General features: G+C 38.0%; 3 protein-coding genes and 3 long non-coding RNA genes across 42 annotated transcripts in view; 3 read left to right on the top strand and 3 right to left on the bottom strand.

Annotated features, from left to right (window-relative positions):
* LOC124194078 overlaps positions 1 to 6,424 on the top strand; it is a 67,004-nt gene extending 60,580 nt beyond the window's left edge. For 2 of the 4 annotated variants that reach the window (XM_046588103.1, XM_046588104.1), the window contains 7 exons: positions 4,059 to 4,332; positions 4,825 to 5,075; positions 5,377 to 5,519; positions 5,676 to 5,793; positions 5,857 to 5,957; positions 6,016 to 6,188; positions 6,252 to 6,424. The gene's annotated coding sequence lies outside the window, so the exon portion shown is untranslated. The remainder of the gene's footprint in view (positions 1 to 4,058; positions 4,333 to 4,824; positions 5,076 to 5,376; positions 5,520 to 5,675; positions 5,794 to 5,856; positions 5,958 to 6,015; positions 6,189 to 6,251) is intronic. The other 2 variants (XM_046588105.1, XM_046588106.1) reach the window with 2 other exon arrangements.
* Positions 920 to 2,764, bottom strand: LOC124194080. Its single transcript, XM_046588107.1, has 6 exons — positions 2,563 to 2,764; positions 2,159 to 2,280; positions 1,892 to 2,052; positions 1,591 to 1,745; positions 1,348 to 1,489; positions 920 to 1,246 (listed from the first exon to the last, which is right to left on the bottom strand). Exons 1-6 carry the CDS (start codon positions 2,663 to 2,665, stop codon positions 997 to 999), a joined length of 933 nt encoding a protein of 310 aa, XP_046444063.1. The 5' UTR covers positions 2,666 to 2,764; the 3' UTR covers positions 920 to 996.
* On the top strand, positions 5,507 to 6,317 carry LOC124194825 (ribonuclease H1-like). Its single transcript, XM_046589209.1, has 5 exons — positions 5,507 to 5,519; positions 5,676 to 5,805; positions 5,857 to 5,957; positions 6,016 to 6,188; positions 6,252 to 6,317. The coding sequence occupies exons 1-5, from the start codon at positions 5,507 to 5,509 to the stop codon at positions 6,315 to 6,317; spliced, it is 483 nt and encodes a 160-aa protein (XP_046445165.1).
* A 1,265-nt stretch (positions 6,425 to 7,689) lies between the features above and the next one.
* LOC124193740 lies at positions 7,690 to 10,471 on the top strand. Of its 9 annotated transcripts, none has more exons than XR_006874436.1 (9): positions 7,690 to 7,827; positions 8,123 to 8,186; positions 8,701 to 8,810; positions 8,878 to 9,032; positions 9,128 to 9,281; positions 9,431 to 9,622; positions 9,691 to 9,749; positions 9,821 to 9,942; positions 10,079 to 10,471. It is a non-coding gene; the product is annotated as an uncharacterized LOC124193740 (long non-coding RNA). The 9 variants fall into 9 exon arrangements; XR_006874433.1 differs by having other exon boundaries at positions 9,366 to 9,622; XR_006874432.1 differs by having other exon boundaries at positions 9,363 to 9,622.
* A 169-nt stretch (positions 10,472 to 10,640) lies between these two features.
* On the bottom strand, positions 10,641 to 11,962 carry LOC124193612. The gene is made up of 4 exons (XR_006874328.1): positions 11,534 to 11,962; positions 11,350 to 11,467; positions 10,977 to 11,139; positions 10,641 to 10,905 (listed from the first exon to the last, which is right to left on the bottom strand). It is a non-coding gene; the product is annotated as an uncharacterized LOC124193612 (long non-coding RNA).
* A 1,766-nt stretch (positions 11,963 to 13,728) lies between these two features.
* Positions 13,729 to 17,505, bottom strand: LOC124193640. 26 transcript variants are annotated; one of them, XR_006874355.1, is made up of 12 exons: positions 17,418 to 17,505; positions 17,061 to 17,138; positions 16,815 to 16,861; positions 16,571 to 16,637; positions 16,289 to 16,379; positions 16,024 to 16,115; positions 15,698 to 15,823; positions 15,360 to 15,635; positions 15,055 to 15,244; positions 14,641 to 14,950; positions 14,077 to 14,577; positions 13,729 to 14,002 (listed from the first exon to the last, which is right to left on the bottom strand). It is a non-coding gene; the product is annotated as an uncharacterized LOC124193640 (long non-coding RNA). The 26 variants fall into 26 exon arrangements; XR_006874369.1 differs by lacking the exon at positions 13,729 to 14,002 and adding an exon at positions 16,934 to 17,009 and having other exon boundaries at positions 14,085 to 14,577; positions 17,135 to 17,143; positions 17,418 to 17,498; XR_006874359.1 differs by lacking the exon at positions 13,729 to 14,002 and having other exon boundaries at positions 14,085 to 14,577; positions 16,934 to 17,143.
* Positions 17,506 to 18,828: the final 1,323 nt, after the last annotated feature.

The following is an 18,828-nucleotide window of genomic DNA, read 5'->3' as shown; positions in this document are numbered from 1 at the left end:
AAACAGAAGCGAGACTGTGAATTATTTGTCGTCGCAGAGAAATAAAACACACACACAAAAAAGGGGGTCAGGCAAACGCCATTAATGGTGATAACAGCGGATCCGTTTTGGCAAGTGTGTTGCTGTTGTTTTTTTCTGGCCGGCTTTTAAAAAAGAAAATGTTGCCAGCCAGCTAAAGTTGTTTTCAAGTGTGATATTGACGGCTTTGTTGTGCGGATGAGAGTGGCCAGTCATCCGTCGTTTTTTATATGCTTTTATGGACGATGCTGCACGATCTTACGTATGCAACGACCTCTTGTTTTTGACCCGACACCTTGGCCGTCGCCATGCAAATTTCTATCGTTTTGGAATCAGGCCCAAACAAAAAACCGTTCCGGCCCACTCGTCTCGAGTGTTCTCGGAGCTACAAATTTTTTTTTCGATTGCCGTATATCGTAGAGTCGATTTAACTATAAACTGTGTACACAAAGGAATGGTTGGCGGAGACTATGAAGGGAAGAGGATGATTTATGCCGATTCAATTTGCGCCTGCTATATTTAGATCGGAGAATTTCTCTTAGCCCCAGCGTCTAGTCACCCGCGAAACTTGTTTGAAAAATCTGTCGACCATTCTTTCGCCGCCTCCTCCTCCCCGTACCAACTTGTGTGTGTATACTATATAGACGCTGTTCCTGCTGCTGCTGCTGTGTAGTTGTTGGTGGGCCGTGGCATTCTAGAATTAGACACGCACTGCATGGGCGGTAGTATGTATCTATCATTCGGCACGCCATCGCTGGGGAAATCTGAAAGCAGATGAAGTTGTTTTCGGCCGGCTCGTCTAGCTCGACAGATTCGATTTTTTGGGTGGGAGAGAGAAGTAATGGCGTCGGACGACGACAGAGATATCGCCAACCCCCAGCACCCCCCAAGAACAATGTGGTAACATTGACGCTTGTATATTTAGCGCAAAATAAAAATTCCTGGATTGACAACGTATTACATAATGGAAAATGAGCGTTAAAATGTAGCCTGGGCAATCCGGCACGCGAATGAGTGTAGTAGTAGCGCCATGCACAAGAGGAGGACAATCGAATGAGTGTCTCCAGAGCGGCCGTCGTTAAAAGCTTGTTGGATGTTGTTATTGCGGCATTTGGTTTCGTTCATGAAAGCGCCCAGTAATCCGCCAACGAGATGTTTGACGCTGCTGGACGGAGTGGTGCACTGCTGGAACATGCGGACGACGCAGTCGTCACTCTGCTGGTGAATCCTGCCAAAACGGGTGCAAGTATTAACGGCCACTCGAGAGCATATCATTTTCGCCATCGAACATTGCCTGGCCATAAAAGTCTAGTGAGCTACTACTACTACCTGCAATTCGCCCCGTCGAAAATGGAAGCATTTCCCCGCTGCTGCAGCTGCGGAAGGAGCGAATCGCGTAGCTGGAAGCAGTCAAGTATGCTCCTGTCGTACGGTTCCTTCAGGCACTCTGTCCCGCCGTCTTGGACAAACTCTGTGATATGGCGAGAGGGGTTTTATTTTTCAATAAGAAGAAAAAGCAGAAGAAGAAGAAGAACTAGAACAACTTTAACACTTTGTGCCGGGCGGACTTACTAACGATGCCATCTCCGTCGCGTTGGCAGGCGTATTTCAGCGCGCTTGACAACGCGTTTCCCAGCGACTGTAAATCCTCATCACCTTTGACGGCAGTGCAGCCTTTGAGTGCCACAATGAAGGAGCGAATACATTTCTCAATGTCCGGTATGTGACTATAGAGAGCAAAGAGAGCGGGCAAGGCCGAGTCAACACACAGTGAATGTACTACAGTCTGAGATATTATGCTGCCACAAGTTCAATGGACGCGGACTATATTATAGACGTCCTGTATCATCTAGTGTGTGTGTGATCTGAATACTTATGGCAGAGGATCGTAATGGGGGCATCACTCAGGCTCGTCGTCGTCGTACTCGGACTCGTGCTCGCTGCTAGCATGCGGATCAGCAGTCCCTCGTTCAACGCCGGTTGGTCGCCGAAGAAAATCCTCTCCAAACAGACTCCCGTCTTCGACCACTGATCCTGCGAGAATGTCGGAGAAACTATTTATAAAACTTTGGCCTTTTTTCTCTTTTTCTTTTTTGTCGGAGGAGCTGAGGGATAATCGAATAACGGAGTAGTCTAGTACCTTGACAAGGTCCACTGCCTTGGGTCCGTAGTTTTGCATGCAGTCGCCTAAAAAGGCCTCGACGGCCGGATAACTTTCGAGGGAATTCACGGAACGGCTGGACGAATTATTATCGGCTGCACCTAGTATGCGTTATGTATAAACCGTTAGCAGGGAGCTGGAGGGAAGAAAATGTAATCCGAGAATTGAATATTGATGATAGGCATTTCGAGCTCATCACACAAACAAAATGTTGTCGAACTGTGCTGGCCTCTAGCGGCACCGTTCGATGCCGGGCCGGGCACAACCTTGCAGTCGCGATTTCAGCTGTCATTAAAGTTCCCGACGTGCCGACAATTCAATTTGCAATTCTCTTATATCAGATTTAGGGTCGGAGGGGAGGATAAAGGAAAAGTATTTTCAACCGTGGGTTGCAGCACAAACGAGACTGGCGGAAACTAGTAGAAGGCCCAGCCACAAAAACGCTAGCGGGTGGTACATTGGTAAAGAGCGAGACGTGCGATTCATGACGAACTCAAAGGCAACAAAAAGGCGAGCTGACTGACTTTGTTCACAGCATGCCGCGACTAGTAATTGCTCCGCGACGGAACTGAACGTCAATCGAATTGGGTGCCGTAATGAGAGCAACCCGAAAAGAATACGGGATCCCGGTTACAGAATATACGGATTCTTTTTATCCGGAGGAAGCTAGTGGTGTGGTGGTGGCCAGCACTTCCGACCGGAAAACGAACTTAACGTAACTCTAGTATTTTTCATGTCGCAATTAAGGATCAAAGTAGGACTTTTGACTATGCTGACTCAGGCTCCAATATGTTGTAATAAGACATTGACAGGTTTTTATTAGTCTGCGCGGCTGAGAGAGGACAAGTTATTTACACATGCACAGTTCCGATTACACCTTGCATTAGTCATGACGTCTTATAGGGTTTTATTGGGAGCAGATTGAGAGATAAGAACTGGATAGGGGAAATTTATTTTATTGATGTGGTTTCGGCTTCAGAAATTCTTGACGTAATTTGAAAATAAATAAAGCTGATGACGGCGGGTCTTTTGAAATGGCTGTGTACATTGTGCGCAGGCAGTCATAAACTTTTCAAGTTCTATGAAATGTTCAGTTCATTCAACCGCCCTTGCTGCTGGCACGTATTAACTTTTTCTATTGACGGTTGCATTTTAAGTCGTAAGGAAACAAAAGCTGAACAGAAACTCAACTGCTTAATGTATAGTTGTGTGGCACTCGGTAATTCTTGATGAAATAGGTATGTTTATTCTTGTTTATAAAATTTGCAAAGTTAATCTCTCAGGCTAAATTTCAATGGTGTGGACAAGAGAGACAAGTTATAAAAAACATTGACAGTTGACCAAGTTGACCAGTTGTTTGTTACACTTACATGGTCATTTTTGCCTGTTGTTAATTTTTTTTTAAATTAATTTTTTTATTTTGTTATCAAATTTTGATACCCAGAGTCGAAAGTTAATTGCGTTGACAAAAAGGTGTAAGCTCATGATCACGTACGTCGGTTAAAAACTCGATTTTTAAAAAAATTCTGTCAAAAAGTATTGCGGGAAGACGCGCCATTTCTTTATTTCAAAATTTGTTTCTTCTCGTGGTTTGTAATTTTGAGCGTTAGATGGCACCATTTTGTGATGATTTTGACGTTTGTCGCCAGTAAACACGAAATGCCAAAATCAATTCTACAGGTATATAGTTACGGTAAAAGAATACTACGTTGAATAAAACGTATAACTTTTAGAAAATGACTATTGTGGTTCGCTTAATTCACGTTATTAGCCTGCAGACATGAAAGCGCATCTGAATATGCCTGGTTCCCTGCCTGATACATCTTCTGGTCGGCGCCATTTCACCCCTTCTCCCCTCTCGTTCTTTTTTCCCATACAGTTTAGAATCCAAATCGTAAATCACGCGGCCTCAGCGCGTAAATCTTCCGACTTTACCCTCTTTAAGTCCGAGTTAAATTCCACTTAATTGAGTTGACAGAAGTGTCAACGTAAGCGGGGTGGGTTTAACACAGGCCTTCTTCCTCTGTCGCTTTCTCCACCCAAGTTCACAATCCGACTCTTCCCGTATATAAAGGGTTTGCATTTGCGATGCTAACCAGTCTATTCTTCACCTGTTATTGACCCCGGTACGAGACCGACTGGATCAGCCACTGGTATGTTCACTGTTTCCCTATTTATTTAAATTATTATTCTGCTGTTTGTCTCTCCTTCTCTTTAGTACCGTTTTCCTATTCCGTTATTTAAAACTGTGACATTGGAAACATTGTGATAAAGCGCTATCACGTCTCTTTAATTAGTTAAAGGCAAGATGCACCCATGACCCACCCACTTTTACAGTTAGCCTCTTACGGGTGCATCTCACATGACAGAAGGAAGAAATAATATGGGTCAACGTATTAAAAACAAATTTATATTCGATTTAATAATGATGTTTCTCGTTGTAATTTTTACGACTACATATAAGTTAACAAACTACATTTTATTACCTAACAGATTTTTTTTTGTAAATTAGCACATTAGACTTTAAATAAAAAGGTGAATTTCACATTTCACTTTAATACCTTTACGCAATTGTGAAAATGGTACAATGTGTTGATCTCAAACTGTAAGGCTAATAAAACTATGGCGCACATTCTATTTCCAAGAATTCACGCTCTACTCGAAAGTGCCATGACCTTGATTTATCCGAAGTCCGAACAAGCTTCACTGGCATCGCTGCTCTAGACGCGTCCGGGCACGTCTGAACATGCCGAATTTCGTACAGTCACGTCTGGTACCAAATAGCGTGAGTTTTTCCCGACGTATCAGCAGTGTTCCTCGAGCGCTCTGACTCACCACTTCAGCCACTATCGTCCAGAATCTCTTCCGGCCACTCTCTCCGATTGCTCTCATATTTGTAAGCTCGCTTATTATTAAAACAATTTGAGACTTGGATATTAAATACCAGTAATACAAACGAAAGCATGAAGCAAGTTGAATTGTGAAGTTTTATTCGACTAATCAACTAAGTGTTGATTTCAAAATAATTAGCTGTCTCAATCAATACTTTAATTAATACATTTAACCATTTCATTTCGAGTTCCCCAACCTTTCCCTTTAACATCCCGTTACACTTTTGATCTCTTCATATAATAATAACGTTCAAATACGTATTAAGCAAAAAATATGCTCTGATTAATATATGATATAATATATAGGTCAAGAACGATCACGGCACCTGAATTCTCATTTGCAGTGGATTCTCCGTCTCATATTCTATCGCAGTCTGTTCTGCACACATTTAAAGGAAAATCAGAAAAAAATTGGACTATTTTGTGAAAATCTGACATGAATTTTCCAGGTAATAGCAATTAAATCATTTTCGTTAGTGCTCACATAATTTGCGTACCAATTAATTACAAAAATTAAAAATAAAAACAAAAAATTATCAATTACCATAATATATTGAGTCATTTGTGTGAAACCAGTCTGAATTAATTCCTTTCTCCATTTTTAGGATTTATATTTGATTCTCACGACAATGTTGTTACATACATTGATGGAGCTTGTCCGTTTAATGGCTATCCGCATGCTAAGGGAGGGATAGGTGTATGGTTCGGCGACGATCATCCCTTGTATGTAACTCAGTACGTATTTACCTAAAAATGTCTTAACTAACGTTTTGTATTATACTTTAGAAACGTGAGCGAGCCATTGGATCGCGAAGGATTTCCTCCCACCAACCAGGTGGCGGAAATTAAAGCCTGCATCAGAGCTTGTCAAATCTTAAAAGATTTTGGTATTATAAAATCATCTTATTTGATGTTTTCATTTCATTTAACATATTTCATTGGTAGGCTTTAGACGCGTGTCATTTTACACAGATTCGCAATATCTAATAGATTCAATGACCAACTGGATCTACAAATGGCTCAATAACGGCTGGTTAAAATCTGACGGAACACCGCTAAAGCATAAGCATTATTACCAGGAGCTGCTTGATTTAATAGATAATTTTAAAGTTAACTGGGTAACAAATAACAACTTTCTTTCATCCTGGGAGTTCTCTTTTATAACAGCAAATTTTCTTTAGGTACACATTCCATCGGCGGAGAACAAAGCCGACCGTTTGGCAAAGAAAGGCGCCGAAAAATATTGAAGAACGACTCTCTCTGAGCTGGCTCTTATTTTGTTTCTCTGAAATCTCAAAGACTGTCATGCTAGACATGCAAAAATTCAATAAATAAACTCAATGGTTTACATTTACAAGTTTAGTTTTTTTTTCTGTATCCCTCCCCCTGTCTTACGTTCGCCAATTTCTCATTGGCCAATTATTTTTTTCATTGGATTAGTATTGGCGAAAGCGTTTGTATAATATATGGTGTTTTCTTCTTTACTCGTTAATATTTTCAAAAAGTAGTGTTTAGTTGTTATTTATGTTACATTGTAACTGTAAACCGTATACATGAAAGAGAAAGGAGGAGGCTCCAACTCTCATTATAAGTCCCTGACTCTCTGCAGACAAAAGTGTGGAGACCTATTACCCGGAATCCGACGGATCCGGGTGATATTGTCTTAGCGATTGAGATTTTCGAAAGTCATGGATACCATCTGTCAATCAATGCGTCTTGTCTACCGACCCGGATCCCCCGTGTAGCCTATATATCGATCCTCTCGATCCTGGTTGCTTACATTCGCCAAGTTTTCATGAAACCAGCAAGAAAAAAGCTCGCAGGTAAAAGTATACGGTCATGATCTTCATGTTTTTCCTACCGAGAAATCTTTTAGCAAAATGAGATTTGGGTGTCGTCATCTTAATTCAATTCTTAGAAACATTCGCGAAGATAACGGAAAAGAGAAACCAACACGGGGGAAAGAAACAAAAGGACGCCAGTTCATCCATTCTCACGCTTAAAAGAAGTTCCGTTGATTACTGTACCTTAACAGGAATTCCCGCAAGCTTGTCTGCTTAACATTTAAGGTAAGAGTGTAAGACGACGATAGCTCTAAGCCTCTTAAGATAAAAGAGCAATGGCTGTGGAAGAACTGAACTAAGACAAAAGATTCAAATCGCCGTCACGTTTTTTTTTTTATAAAGCAGGAACAAATTTCTATTACCTACCTTTTGTTCGGTAATCAACAATAAAATTCTAACTGCGTCTTCTTGGACTTGGATATCGTGAAGGGACTCTTCCCAAACAAACTCCTCGTCAGTGCCTGACAGAAATAATTGTCTCTGTCATCCAGCAGTTCCTTATTAATGTCTACTAGTCCGAAATACAAAATACGAAATACGTCTTTTGTAGGTCATGTGCTATTTTCATTTTTATTTTTTTTATAAATAATATTAAACATACGTTGCTACTTGCTAACAGGTAACAGGTAGCTGACAATTGACTGCAGCCGTAAGCCGTGGTGCATGGATGCTAAGGACTGTCACTAGGTGGCTAAATATTTCAGTGTGTTTAGGGATTGAATTATTCAGCCCTGTGTTTTGGTATTCTGGATGGATGTATGGGGGGCGGGTCATCAAAGATAAATTGCTTTCCTTTTCGCATTTCGCTCGTTCAGTCGTTCTTTTCATTCGGAGACGCTGTCCGTGAAGGTTTGGTACTTTGGTTCATTCTTACAGGAAACTCTCTCCCCTGATATTTTTCGGCTCAAAAATGGTAAGTCCTGTTTTTATTCTATGAGGCTATTAAATTAAAATTTTTGTTTGGTCAATTTGCGGGGAACATGGCTTTCAATTTCGACTTGGCAATTCCAACCGATCATGCGGCTTGCCGTACGATTTCCCAAAATGTCGTCTCTTGCTGTGTGTTGCACGTTTCGTGACATGTAGAAGTACTTATTAATACAGTAAAAGTTATGATGTAGATTTACTTAGAAATAAGACTTTCTTTGAATTAAAATTCTTTTACTTTGTTTCTGATAGTAATTGAGCTTTTATTTATCTTTTAACAGCCTGGTGTGAAGTCCAAGCTTCTTCATTGCATTACGTGTACCTGCTAGCTGCCGTGGAATTAAGGTTAGTCTTTAATAAGAGGGACACAATTTTGATGTGAATAGGAAATTTTCGGCATTTTGCCTTAAATTTGTCTACGTATGTGTGCTGCCCATGCATCCTAGTTTAGAATTAATTGAAGTTAAACTGTTTAACATAAAAGTTCTTGATTCAAATGAAGTAACTATTTCCTGCTTCTAAATAATAAGACAGCATTTATGAAGATCTTCAAGAATATGAAAGGATCTTGAGATTTGTAATTTTAAATTTTATGGGTTGGAACAGAAATTGAAATTCTTATTTTTTTAATAATCCTAAATGAAATCTTCGCGATGTGATAATCTTTGGGCTATATATTGATTTATTTAAAGTTAATAGTTGCTTAACTATGAGGCGATATTTGATCGTTTAATTTAACAATCGTAAGCTTCAGTTAACCTTTCATTTTTTCATAATTTTAAAATTGTATTTTGAAATCTTTTTCTTCACGTAAGCAATGTTATTGGTTCATAAATGTTCTTTTGCATTGTGCTTATAGGTTTTCATAGACGGTTTGATGATTGAGCCCATGTTGAGGCTATTTGGGGTGCAGTGGTTTTCCAGTAGAGATGCGTTGAAATGGAGTTTGGCAAGACTTTTTGTTTGATGGTAAATTAATTATTTCAATTCAACGGAAAAGATAATTGTTTTGTTTTAGTAATCGTATTGGCTTCAGAGTGTGTCTTCCAGGGGGCAACTTCCTGGTGTTAGCAACATGCCAACATGCGGCAAGCTTATGCCGGTTACGTCATTTCTGTTGCGGGTGTTGTCAGTTACAGTGTTCGTGATCTGCCGTCAACTTCAACATTCTTTTTCACAAATATCCTCAAGGTAATTGAAGTTTTAATCAGAATGTCACAATTTTTCACAGATTTTTGTGATAATTCTAGGTATATTATACTATATTTCCCTTTTGCCACTTGTAGCTCCATTATCAAAATTTAAATGCTGAGGTTTTTTAAGAACAGTAAAAGAACTTCAGCTTAATTCCTATATTCTTTGGGTCTTGCCTGTGATACACATCAGTTCTTGACTTTTGAAGTATTTTCCCTGTAGACTTTGCTGGCTGATTGTTTGATGGTAACAAATAGTTAAGATGTAGTTAACTAACATTGTCACTTAATATTTCGTCCTTTGATATTAATTAAGTTTCCTTTCAAGTAGGATTAATGGCTTGGTGAAGTTGAGCTTTTTCAAGGCAGTTTAATGTCCACTTCGATTTGTTGCAGCCAGTTGGTTAACGATGTGGTGAGCTGTTGTATGAAGACCATGTGCTGTTGTGATGAGCTTCTGCATGCAGCCTGTGGTGCTGGGGGGGAAGTGCTGTATGTTGTCTGTTGAGTGTGGTGCTAGCTTTAAATTTGAAGAACTCACTACCTTACCAATTGAGTTTTGAGTCATTCATTTTTTTAATTGTGAGCGTAAGTTCTCTATTTTTTTTTCACATCTCAATGTTATTGGTGTTCATTGATTTTCTTTTGCTTGATAGGTTTTCAAAGTCAGTTTGAGTTTATTTCGGTGTCTATTTGGTGTGCAGTTCATGTTCGGGTAAGAGATTTCTTTAATTATCTTGTTAAGAATTTGAGAATTTGGTAATAACCTTTATTACCGTCATGCAGGTTGTTTTTTGCAGCCAGATGTTGATAGGGAATTCAAGGCAAGTTGAGCTGCAGGTTCTGTAAGCAATCTTCATTGTTGGCGCCATCCTGGAGTTTGATAGCAACGTAGTCATCTGGAAATGGTAAATTGATTTTGATATTGGGTTGTAATTTAGGAAGTTTTGAATTCCAATTAAAATATTGTATTGGCTCATAAGTTTTTGTGAAAAGAAGTTCCTGTTTACTTAATCTAAATTCAAATTTATTTCTTTTTCACAGGATCGTGTAAATGTTCAGCGGTTTCGTAATCTGATTCCAGTTCAAGATTTTATCCTGAATCGAGCTGAAGTCCCTGCAGTAACTGTTTCTGGTGTCATCCTGATGTTGCTGTGCCGGTGAAATACCAGTTGATAACAAATTTGATCTGTATATGTGTTTCATCCTAAGTATATGGAAGTTCAAGGTTTGTGATTGAATTCTCCATTATGATATGATGTGACAAAAGTTTCAACTGTAGTCATCCTATGATATTACCTCAACCCTAATTATTTCGTTCACTTAATATTTGTGTATCAAAGTCAAACCTGCAATTTTTTGTTATACTTGTAAATTTGCTATTGAAATCTTTCTGTACAAATGTTGCAATAAAAATAAAATATTTAAGCTTTAAAACATTTATTAACTTAATAAAACATTATAAAATAATATAATAATTAAATGGATAAAATAAATAAATTAAAGTCAATTAAAAAATTAAATTTAACCCAATTATATATTAGCTAAAATTGTTGAAATTCAATAAACAAAGCGTCCGGTTCAATTCAAATGTTCTTCTGTGCAAATTTTAAAGCAGTTTATACCCAAATAAAACAAACCTAACCAACTCCTTTTGTCTCATTTGGGTGATAAACTGCTTTTGAAACTCGCACATACAGTCAATCAAGACAGGGGAGACTGCCTTAATTAACTGCAGCCAGGGTGATTACATGGCCAATGGTTAGCTGTTTTATCTAACAACTACACAATTTAATAGTCTTGAATGACAGCATTCTCTTGAATTACAGCATCACCAATGGATGAAGTCCATGATAAGTAGCGGAGTTACCCTGTAGACAGAATGAACATTTTTTAGTTTGACTATAATTTTCAACAATATTTAAGCGACAAAAAGCAATACCTCAAATCAAGCTTAAGGAAGTAAAACAGGAGAATCAATGGAAGCAGCCAACAGGTTACCAAACAAGGTAGCATACCTTGTTGACTGTCAGTCAGTCCTTTTTTCTTCAACATGACTTTTCTTAAGGTCTGTCATGCAAATTTAGAAACCTATAGTTTCAAACCTGAAAATAAAAAACAAGAAAATTAAGTCACCTTGTTAATAACTTGTGTCATTAATGACAACTATGATCTAAAAGAATAATTAAACAGTAATCAGTATACTGCAGTCGAAATCGTCTTACAACATTAGATAGATGTGAGTGCAGATCAATACTTTGAATACATATTCGACTCCAACAAAGAAAGTTCAGTGACATGATAAGTGAACTTACACTTGAAACCGCCAAACAGTTAGCCAAGGTTCTCTAGAAGATGGAATGAGAGATTGGTCCGTGATGGGTTTGGTGATCTAGCAAGTCCAGTTCTTACAGCAGATAATTCTAATGAATCCTAATAGAAGATGAGAAGAATATATGTTTCAACAATACTGTAAATAAAGCTAGTGTTGGTAGTTACCTGTGTCATTTCGATGGCACATTTTGAACAAAATAGTCAACGGTAGGCTACGTTTCCTTCTGTAAGTTCATGAAAAACACTAAGGTTATCCACATGAACACGCCAAGATAAAAACGAAATCACTCGAATGAACCTATGTGTTCATTTGTAACTTTCGAAGAAAATAGCTGTAGCTGAAGATAGATTTAGACAACGAGCCGCCATGAGCCCACAATTGACAACACAATATTCCTTCACGCCATCTATTAGACACGTCCAAAACTGACCGGCTTTAGATAGTCACAAAAGTAAAAAAAAGTAATCAAAAAGACCATTTCTGTTTGCTGAAACTGACAAGGAGTCTTTAGAATTGTGCAGAGAACAAAGCTCACTTGCTAGTTTTATGCAAATTTTCCGGAAGTATACCGGAAGTAAGCGATAGCGCCTCAACCATTGAGCTACCGACCAAATAAACCAAATATTCGTGATCTACGTAAAATTTGGGGTCGATTAAGTGTAATTTAAACGAAATCCATATTTTGGCCAAAATCGAGAATTTTCCTGAACTATAGTTCAGGAAAATTTTCAAAACCGGAAGTACGAAAACGTACAAAACAAAACATGAACTTTACCACAAATTTGACGAGGATCACGAATATGTGGTTAGTTTCTAAGTCGAATGAATATTTACTGAGCTACTGACTGAAAAGAGAAAACCGGAAGTAGAAAAAAAATACACATAATTAAAAATCTAACAAGTGAGCTTTGTTGCTGGAACAGAAACTGAAAGTTATCACCCAAAATTTTTTTAAAGTAGCATTGAGAAATCTCTACAGAGATGTGCAAAGTAAACGTAACTAAACTGATTCTGACAGGTAAAAAATGATCAAAGGGCTATGCCGTCTAGCGTCAGAAAGGAGAAACGTTTAAAAGTAAACATTAAAACAATGTCTGCTCTAGCTCGTTGATGCTCAATTGAAAGAAGTGACAAAAAAAGGTAACAAATAACTTTGATACTCACGTAACGTTCTCCCTGCCAAATTCTCCAAGAAGCCACTCAACGCAGATCACAATTCACAAAAAACGAAATCCCAATGTGATGATGGACGCCAGTCCAACTTCTACACACTTCAACAACCACACAACTTCACCAATCCAACTTCTACACTGAAGACAAGGCAGTATTGGAATGTGCCTTGTCTGCAAGTGATTGCAGATGTTTCAGCACCTGGGCAACAGTGCTTCCTGCCAGTTATTCAGAATGCTTTTCTATTCACCGTAGCATACTACAAGGCAACAGCAAATGTTAAGTAAATCTCAAAATGATGGTGAAGATGAAAAATTCTTTCCACACTACCCTATCCTACAATAACATTATGTAACTGGCTCATTCGATCCTCACTCTAGGAACTGGACATCTAATTAAATTAATAATCACCCCTTTAACTTTCTTCCTGTAATTCTGCACCATTGTACTTGTGATAAATCTTTCTTTTTTCTGTAGGTTACGATCCTTGATAATTGGAGAGCAGCATTGGAATGTGACAGGTTGTCTGGTTGTTTGGGGATACTTCGTCTGCTCCTTTAGAAGTTACATAGTACACAACTACACATCAAAAGTAACTTTACAAAATAAAAACAAATTCAGATTAGGATTTCGAGGTAAGTTTAACCGGTTTCAAATAACACAAAATTTAGCTAATGATTCTTATTGCATTCTTGGCTGCTCAATGTTTTCAGAAGATTTCAGCTGAAGTTTACCTAGGTGCAGTCTTAGTGCTTGTGTAAACAGAGATCAAATGGGACAATCTAATAATGCAAGCTATGTCTTCCCTAAACTATATAGTCTGCATTTACAAAGTACTTAGCTTTTTCTTTTTTCAAGGATTTAAAAATTATAACTGTGGCATTTTATGTACAACATTTCAAATTAACATTTTGCATTCAAGTCATAGTTATAGTTAATATGTAAAATATTGCTATATTTCCCAGATCTAATTTTTACCTGTTATTTATTTTGAAGACAATTGGAAGACAATGCAGAATGGTTGTGGTGAGTTACATTTGATTAAGTTTTAATTTAGAGAACTTTAACATTAGAGGTTTTGTAGTCTTTGCATGATTTATGAAGAATTAATTTTATTTGTGTTTTACTGATGTCATTATTGAATTTCTTTTTTATATTTTAACTGTAAACACAGACATAGAATAAAATATGGTGTTTACCAATTTTTATTAATGTAACTACATTAATCAGCATTTGGCAATGACAATTTTTTCTCCCCTCCCCAACTTCCTCCTCCTTTCTTCTTAAATTTTAACATCCGAACGATTTAGACAAAATACCAATTGAATAAAATACAGAATGTAACTTTTAAAACATAATCCCAGCACCAAGTAACACGCAGAATTAAATTTGATGCTCAAAAATCTTTCACCAACATATAATGCAATAGTAAACCTCATGACTGCAACTATCGGAACAGTAAACTAGAACCAAATTGAAGTAATATCATTAATATCTTTAGCATCAATGGAAATGCTGGATGCAAACAAAAAATTACCGAAGAAGAAAGGTTGTAGTGTAATATATTGGTGCTCTAGTAGTTTAGTAACTCAGGGCATAGGAATACTTTAGAGCTTCGGTGTATAGGTCGGAGCAGCGTAAGTAGTGATGTAATAATCAGGATGCTGGTGTAATGCTTATGAGCCTTAGTTTGGTAGTAGCTTGGAGCAGAGTAATACTTGAGTTCCTCGGTGAAGTAAACCAGGGCGGCGGACGTGGTTGACTTGTGTAATATGCGGCTTCTTCAGTGTAGTACTTGGGAGCTTCGGTGTTGTAGCTAGGTGTAGCATAGGTTGCAGTGTGTCAAACTGGAGCATCAGTGTAGTATTTCTTTTCATCGTAGTACGAAAAGGCAGCTTCTGTGTATTAAGTTAGGGCTGCGTAATACTTGACCGCCTAAGTTGTGGTTGTGTAGATCGGGGCAGAGTAGTTCTTGGGCGCTTTGGTGTAGGTTACAACCGTTTTGGTTTAGTAATCAGCTGGAGCCTCGTTGTAGTAGCTGGGAACAGAGTAGTACTATTTTAGCCATCGGTGTAGTAAGTAGCTGAGGACAGAGTAGTACTTGGGAACCTCGGTGTAGTAGGTTGGGGCAGCATACGTATTCGTGTAGTACTCCGGTACCTTGGTGGTGTAGCTCGGGGGAGAGTAATACTTCGGGGCCGCGTTAGTTATGGTATAATACTCCGGTGCCTCGATGGTGTAGTACTTGAGGGCCTCGGTGTAGTAACTTGTAATAACGTAAGTTGTTGCTGTGATATTAGGTAACGGCGTTGTGGTTTGGTGTCCACCTTACCAGGGAGACATCGGTACACCAGTGATCTACCCAGCCATCAACCATACAACACCCAACAGCAGCACGACGCTATGGTTAACTAAACAGTTAGTTTCAATATTAATAATAACTAATAACTAGTATTCTAACAAATAGAAAAGTGAGATTGATACATAACTAAACTTTAATAAAAATATTATTTACCCATAATTGCGAACTGGTTGTTGCCATGTCGGAGATGTTATGCCACAATTTTTGGGCAAGAAAGTTAGAAGTTGTCAAAGATGTGAGGATGATGCAGATGAAGCTGAAGATGGTGAGCTGTTGAGCAATTTTTTGTTCTTCAAACAGGGTCCACATTTCGAATACGATGACTAGACGACGGGTACATTTTCTTAAAGTACAACAGACAAGTAGACAATTAATAAAGTACACAAAGTGATGGATCATTTCACTGTGTTCGCCCTATGAAGAATAATTAAAACCGACAAGTACGAGGAGTGAAAGACCTGGATGGTAATTGAATCCTGGAGGGTTGAATGCGGTCATATCCAGCAGGGTCAGCGAATGTAAATGGTACTTTCCTTGCTTTTTGAAGTTGTCTTGTGGATGCGCGCAAAGAATTTTACATTAAAGGCTAATCCGCATGACGAGATTCCAATGCGACTGTTATCGACAAGATTCTTCACCGTATATCTATCATCTCCAACAACAACCCAATTAACTTTTTTGGCTCGAGCATTTTGGGCAAAACGCCAAATTTATCTATTAGCTTTTTTTATTACCTGCAAAACAAAAAAGATAACTTTTTGTAAAAGAATTTATTTAATAAAATAAAACATAATACCCAGTTTGACGAACGTCGCCTTAAATTCAACTAGGCAGTAAGCACCACGTATGCTCCACATGCTATTCCTCCCAATTTTAGATTGACAGTATTCATTGTTGCTGCGTCAGAAAGCACAAACATATCCTGGCAGAGAAACGGTAATAGCTAACGTTAGCAATTATGTTCTATTTGTCCAGGAAGAACCGATCTGGACAGTTCAAGCAGTACCACCCAGGTGTCTGTCTCCTGATATATTATGTAAGCACATGAAGAGAATCCGACATTCAAATGCAAATGACAACATATTGAATTCAGGTGCTGAGCAGACAATGAAATGAACTAACCTGATTTTTTTTAAAGACCGCACAGCCCACCTTCGAAGGTCCACCAGTTATTCCGCCACATTCGATGAATTCCAGGCAGGCCAGCATCACAACTAACGTTTAAAATCAGAAACTGAAGAACTGCATTTTACCAAAAAGCAAATTAAACAAGTCTAATGAAGAGCTCAGTAAAATATGTTTTCCACCCAGAGCATATTCAGGTTTCAAATGTCTAAAAACATCACAGCATATAAATATTCAAAAAGGGAGAATACAAATCACTTACAATTCACAGACAAACACTGAAACGGACTGAAACTCGTGTTGGCGAATACTGCTTTCGAAGTCATTTGCGTTACCCAATCGTAAGTTCACTCCTACAGGTAAAGATAAAAACCACATATCCAGTTCTATTGAAAACCACATTTCATAGCATTTCATGCTTGAATTAAGCGATCAGAAAAACATTTCCACATGATATCGTACACTTCTCGGCAGGAACCATTGAATTGAAATTTACATCATTTGCGAAATTTCTCAACAAGAATAACAGAAGATCTATGCTCACCATCTACACCGATCCACACAATGCCGAATAGTTTCCGTCAGAATTGCCAACCAACAGCCTGTACCGACTACAATGAAATCGAAAAATTACAACAAACCCAAGAGCAATAAAACAATGTCACTACTGCCAACTTCTCAGTACCAGAAATCCCTTTCATTACATAAATTCAATGACTTTCTCAATTGTCTCATATTTCACTTGTCCTCATTCATAAAAAAAGATTAAAAAGTAAAAAACAACTCACATACAAAATTAAGCGATGCAGCTGTCATCAAATCATCACGGCCAGACCTGCATGTTGGTTAAATCCAGTAACAGGTACTAAATTAATTTGCACAATTCAAACACTGTAATTGAACATACTGTAACTTGACATGAGTTTTCAGACTGCGAGGAGTTTTGAAATCAAAGTTGCTCATACCCAATTTAGCGAACCATCCTGTTTTCATCAAATAACATCAAAATAAATTTGAAAAAGAGTATTACTTACTTATGGTTTCATCACAGCTGCCTGCTGACCACTTGTATTAGAATCACATACATCATGAGCAATCGAGCCAATACCTGCCTATACTTACATTCAAAGAATGATCAGTTAAAAAGGATATACAGCAAGGTGGTTTTCACATCTTAAATACTAAAGATTTTGGATTGGACATCATTTCGCCCTAGTTCAAGCAAATTCTTTCTTCACGCTAATTGCAATAAGCTCAAGAACCATAAGATAATCATCTGACCAATTGAATCAACAAATGATAAAGCATCCATAGTTGGGATTTAAACAAACTTCAATTTCAAGTGACATGAAATTTACGGTGAAATTTACAAATACATTTAAAAAACTTACAGCACAGCGCCACGTGGGGATAAGGACATCAGCAGATATCTCATTTCTTACAAAATCCTAAACTTGGTAACAACCGTAGAAATCAGCAGCTGAAACATGAATGAAAGTTTAATTAGGCTTTGGGCTTTTAAGTAAACAATGGTTTAATACAACGTTGCCAAAAATGTATTGCTTCTCCTGGTGGTGTAAAATGTAAATTGTAAATAATATTTCTGACACTACGAATCTCTCTATGAAATTATGAATATCTGAGATGGTAAGAACTAAGAACACACAATATTTTGATAGGTCAATATATTGTTATCACAGATTTCAGTGAGATTTTCATTTAGAAAGCTACAAAACATCAGTGATTCAATTAACCCAAGTAAGCCTTGGCGTGGATCAAAGTTAATGGAAAATAATGCTGGTGTGTGTGTAGGATAAAGAATATATACAGTGTGCTACAAACATGTTTAGCTTTACATGAAATAAGATGGGCGAGGTGATACGTGGCTGGGTGATTCAGCCGGATTTTTTACAATGTATACAGGAATAGGTTTAATATTGGTTGTTTGGCGTCTACGATCATGAATCCAATTGCGAAAATTATCGAAAGCTGAACTAACTATCAAAAACTTGGCAGCTGCACCAATTCCGATTGCTGCTGCGGCTATCCCTTTAGAACTACGTAAGGTTGGTAAGATATTTCCAAAGCTACGAGTCTACGACTCTGGCTTTCATCCATGTCTTGACTCTCCACCGTTAGAGGCAAAGTACCACCTGCAACAATTAATGAAACTTGGTTAAATAACGGATTTTAAAACAACAAAGAGTTTCGTACTTTGACGTTGAAACTCTTCAATTTCTTCCTGAGTAACGCCGTTTTCGATCAAGAATGCCGTTGGATCATTCATTTTACCCGCCGAACTAACATCGCTCCATGACTGGGGGAGTGGAGAAAGTTCTGAGTTCCGAACGCACAAACACAACAGCAGGGTAGAAGCGACGATTATCTATACAGCATTTAACAAAGAACGTGTGTCTTCAAATTAAAAACAAATGTCTCAATAAGTGTGTAAGAATAGCTTACCTTAAATTCTAGCATTTCAAGTTGCAATTATATCTGTACCAGGGTTGTACGGTAGTATGACTCCGTATGACTCGATAGAAGGCGATCGAATGAATGATTGAAGTCAACTGAATCGAGGGTTTAAATATCTTTAAAAAATCTGGAAAATCCAAATAATTGACCTTGATTGATCGATAATGATCAGTTTTCGAGGTTATGAGGGTGTACTCCCAAAGGGTTTTGAAGGTCACAAATTTCGTTTTAAGTTTCATAAAAGAATTATGTCAAATATATATATATATTCATTTAGGACAAGCCATAATCTTTCGCCCAGAATAATAGCGACTAAAAGATTAAATG

This window comes from Daphnia pulex, chromosome 5, assembly GCF_021134715.1.
Source record: "Daphnia pulex isolate KAP4 chromosome 5, ASM2113471v1".
Lineage (NCBI taxonomy): Eukaryota > Metazoa > Arthropoda > Branchiopoda > Diplostraca > Daphniidae > Daphnia > Daphnia pulex.
Note: the sequence above shows the minus strand (reverse complement) of the source record. Positions and strands in the feature narration are given on the sequence as shown.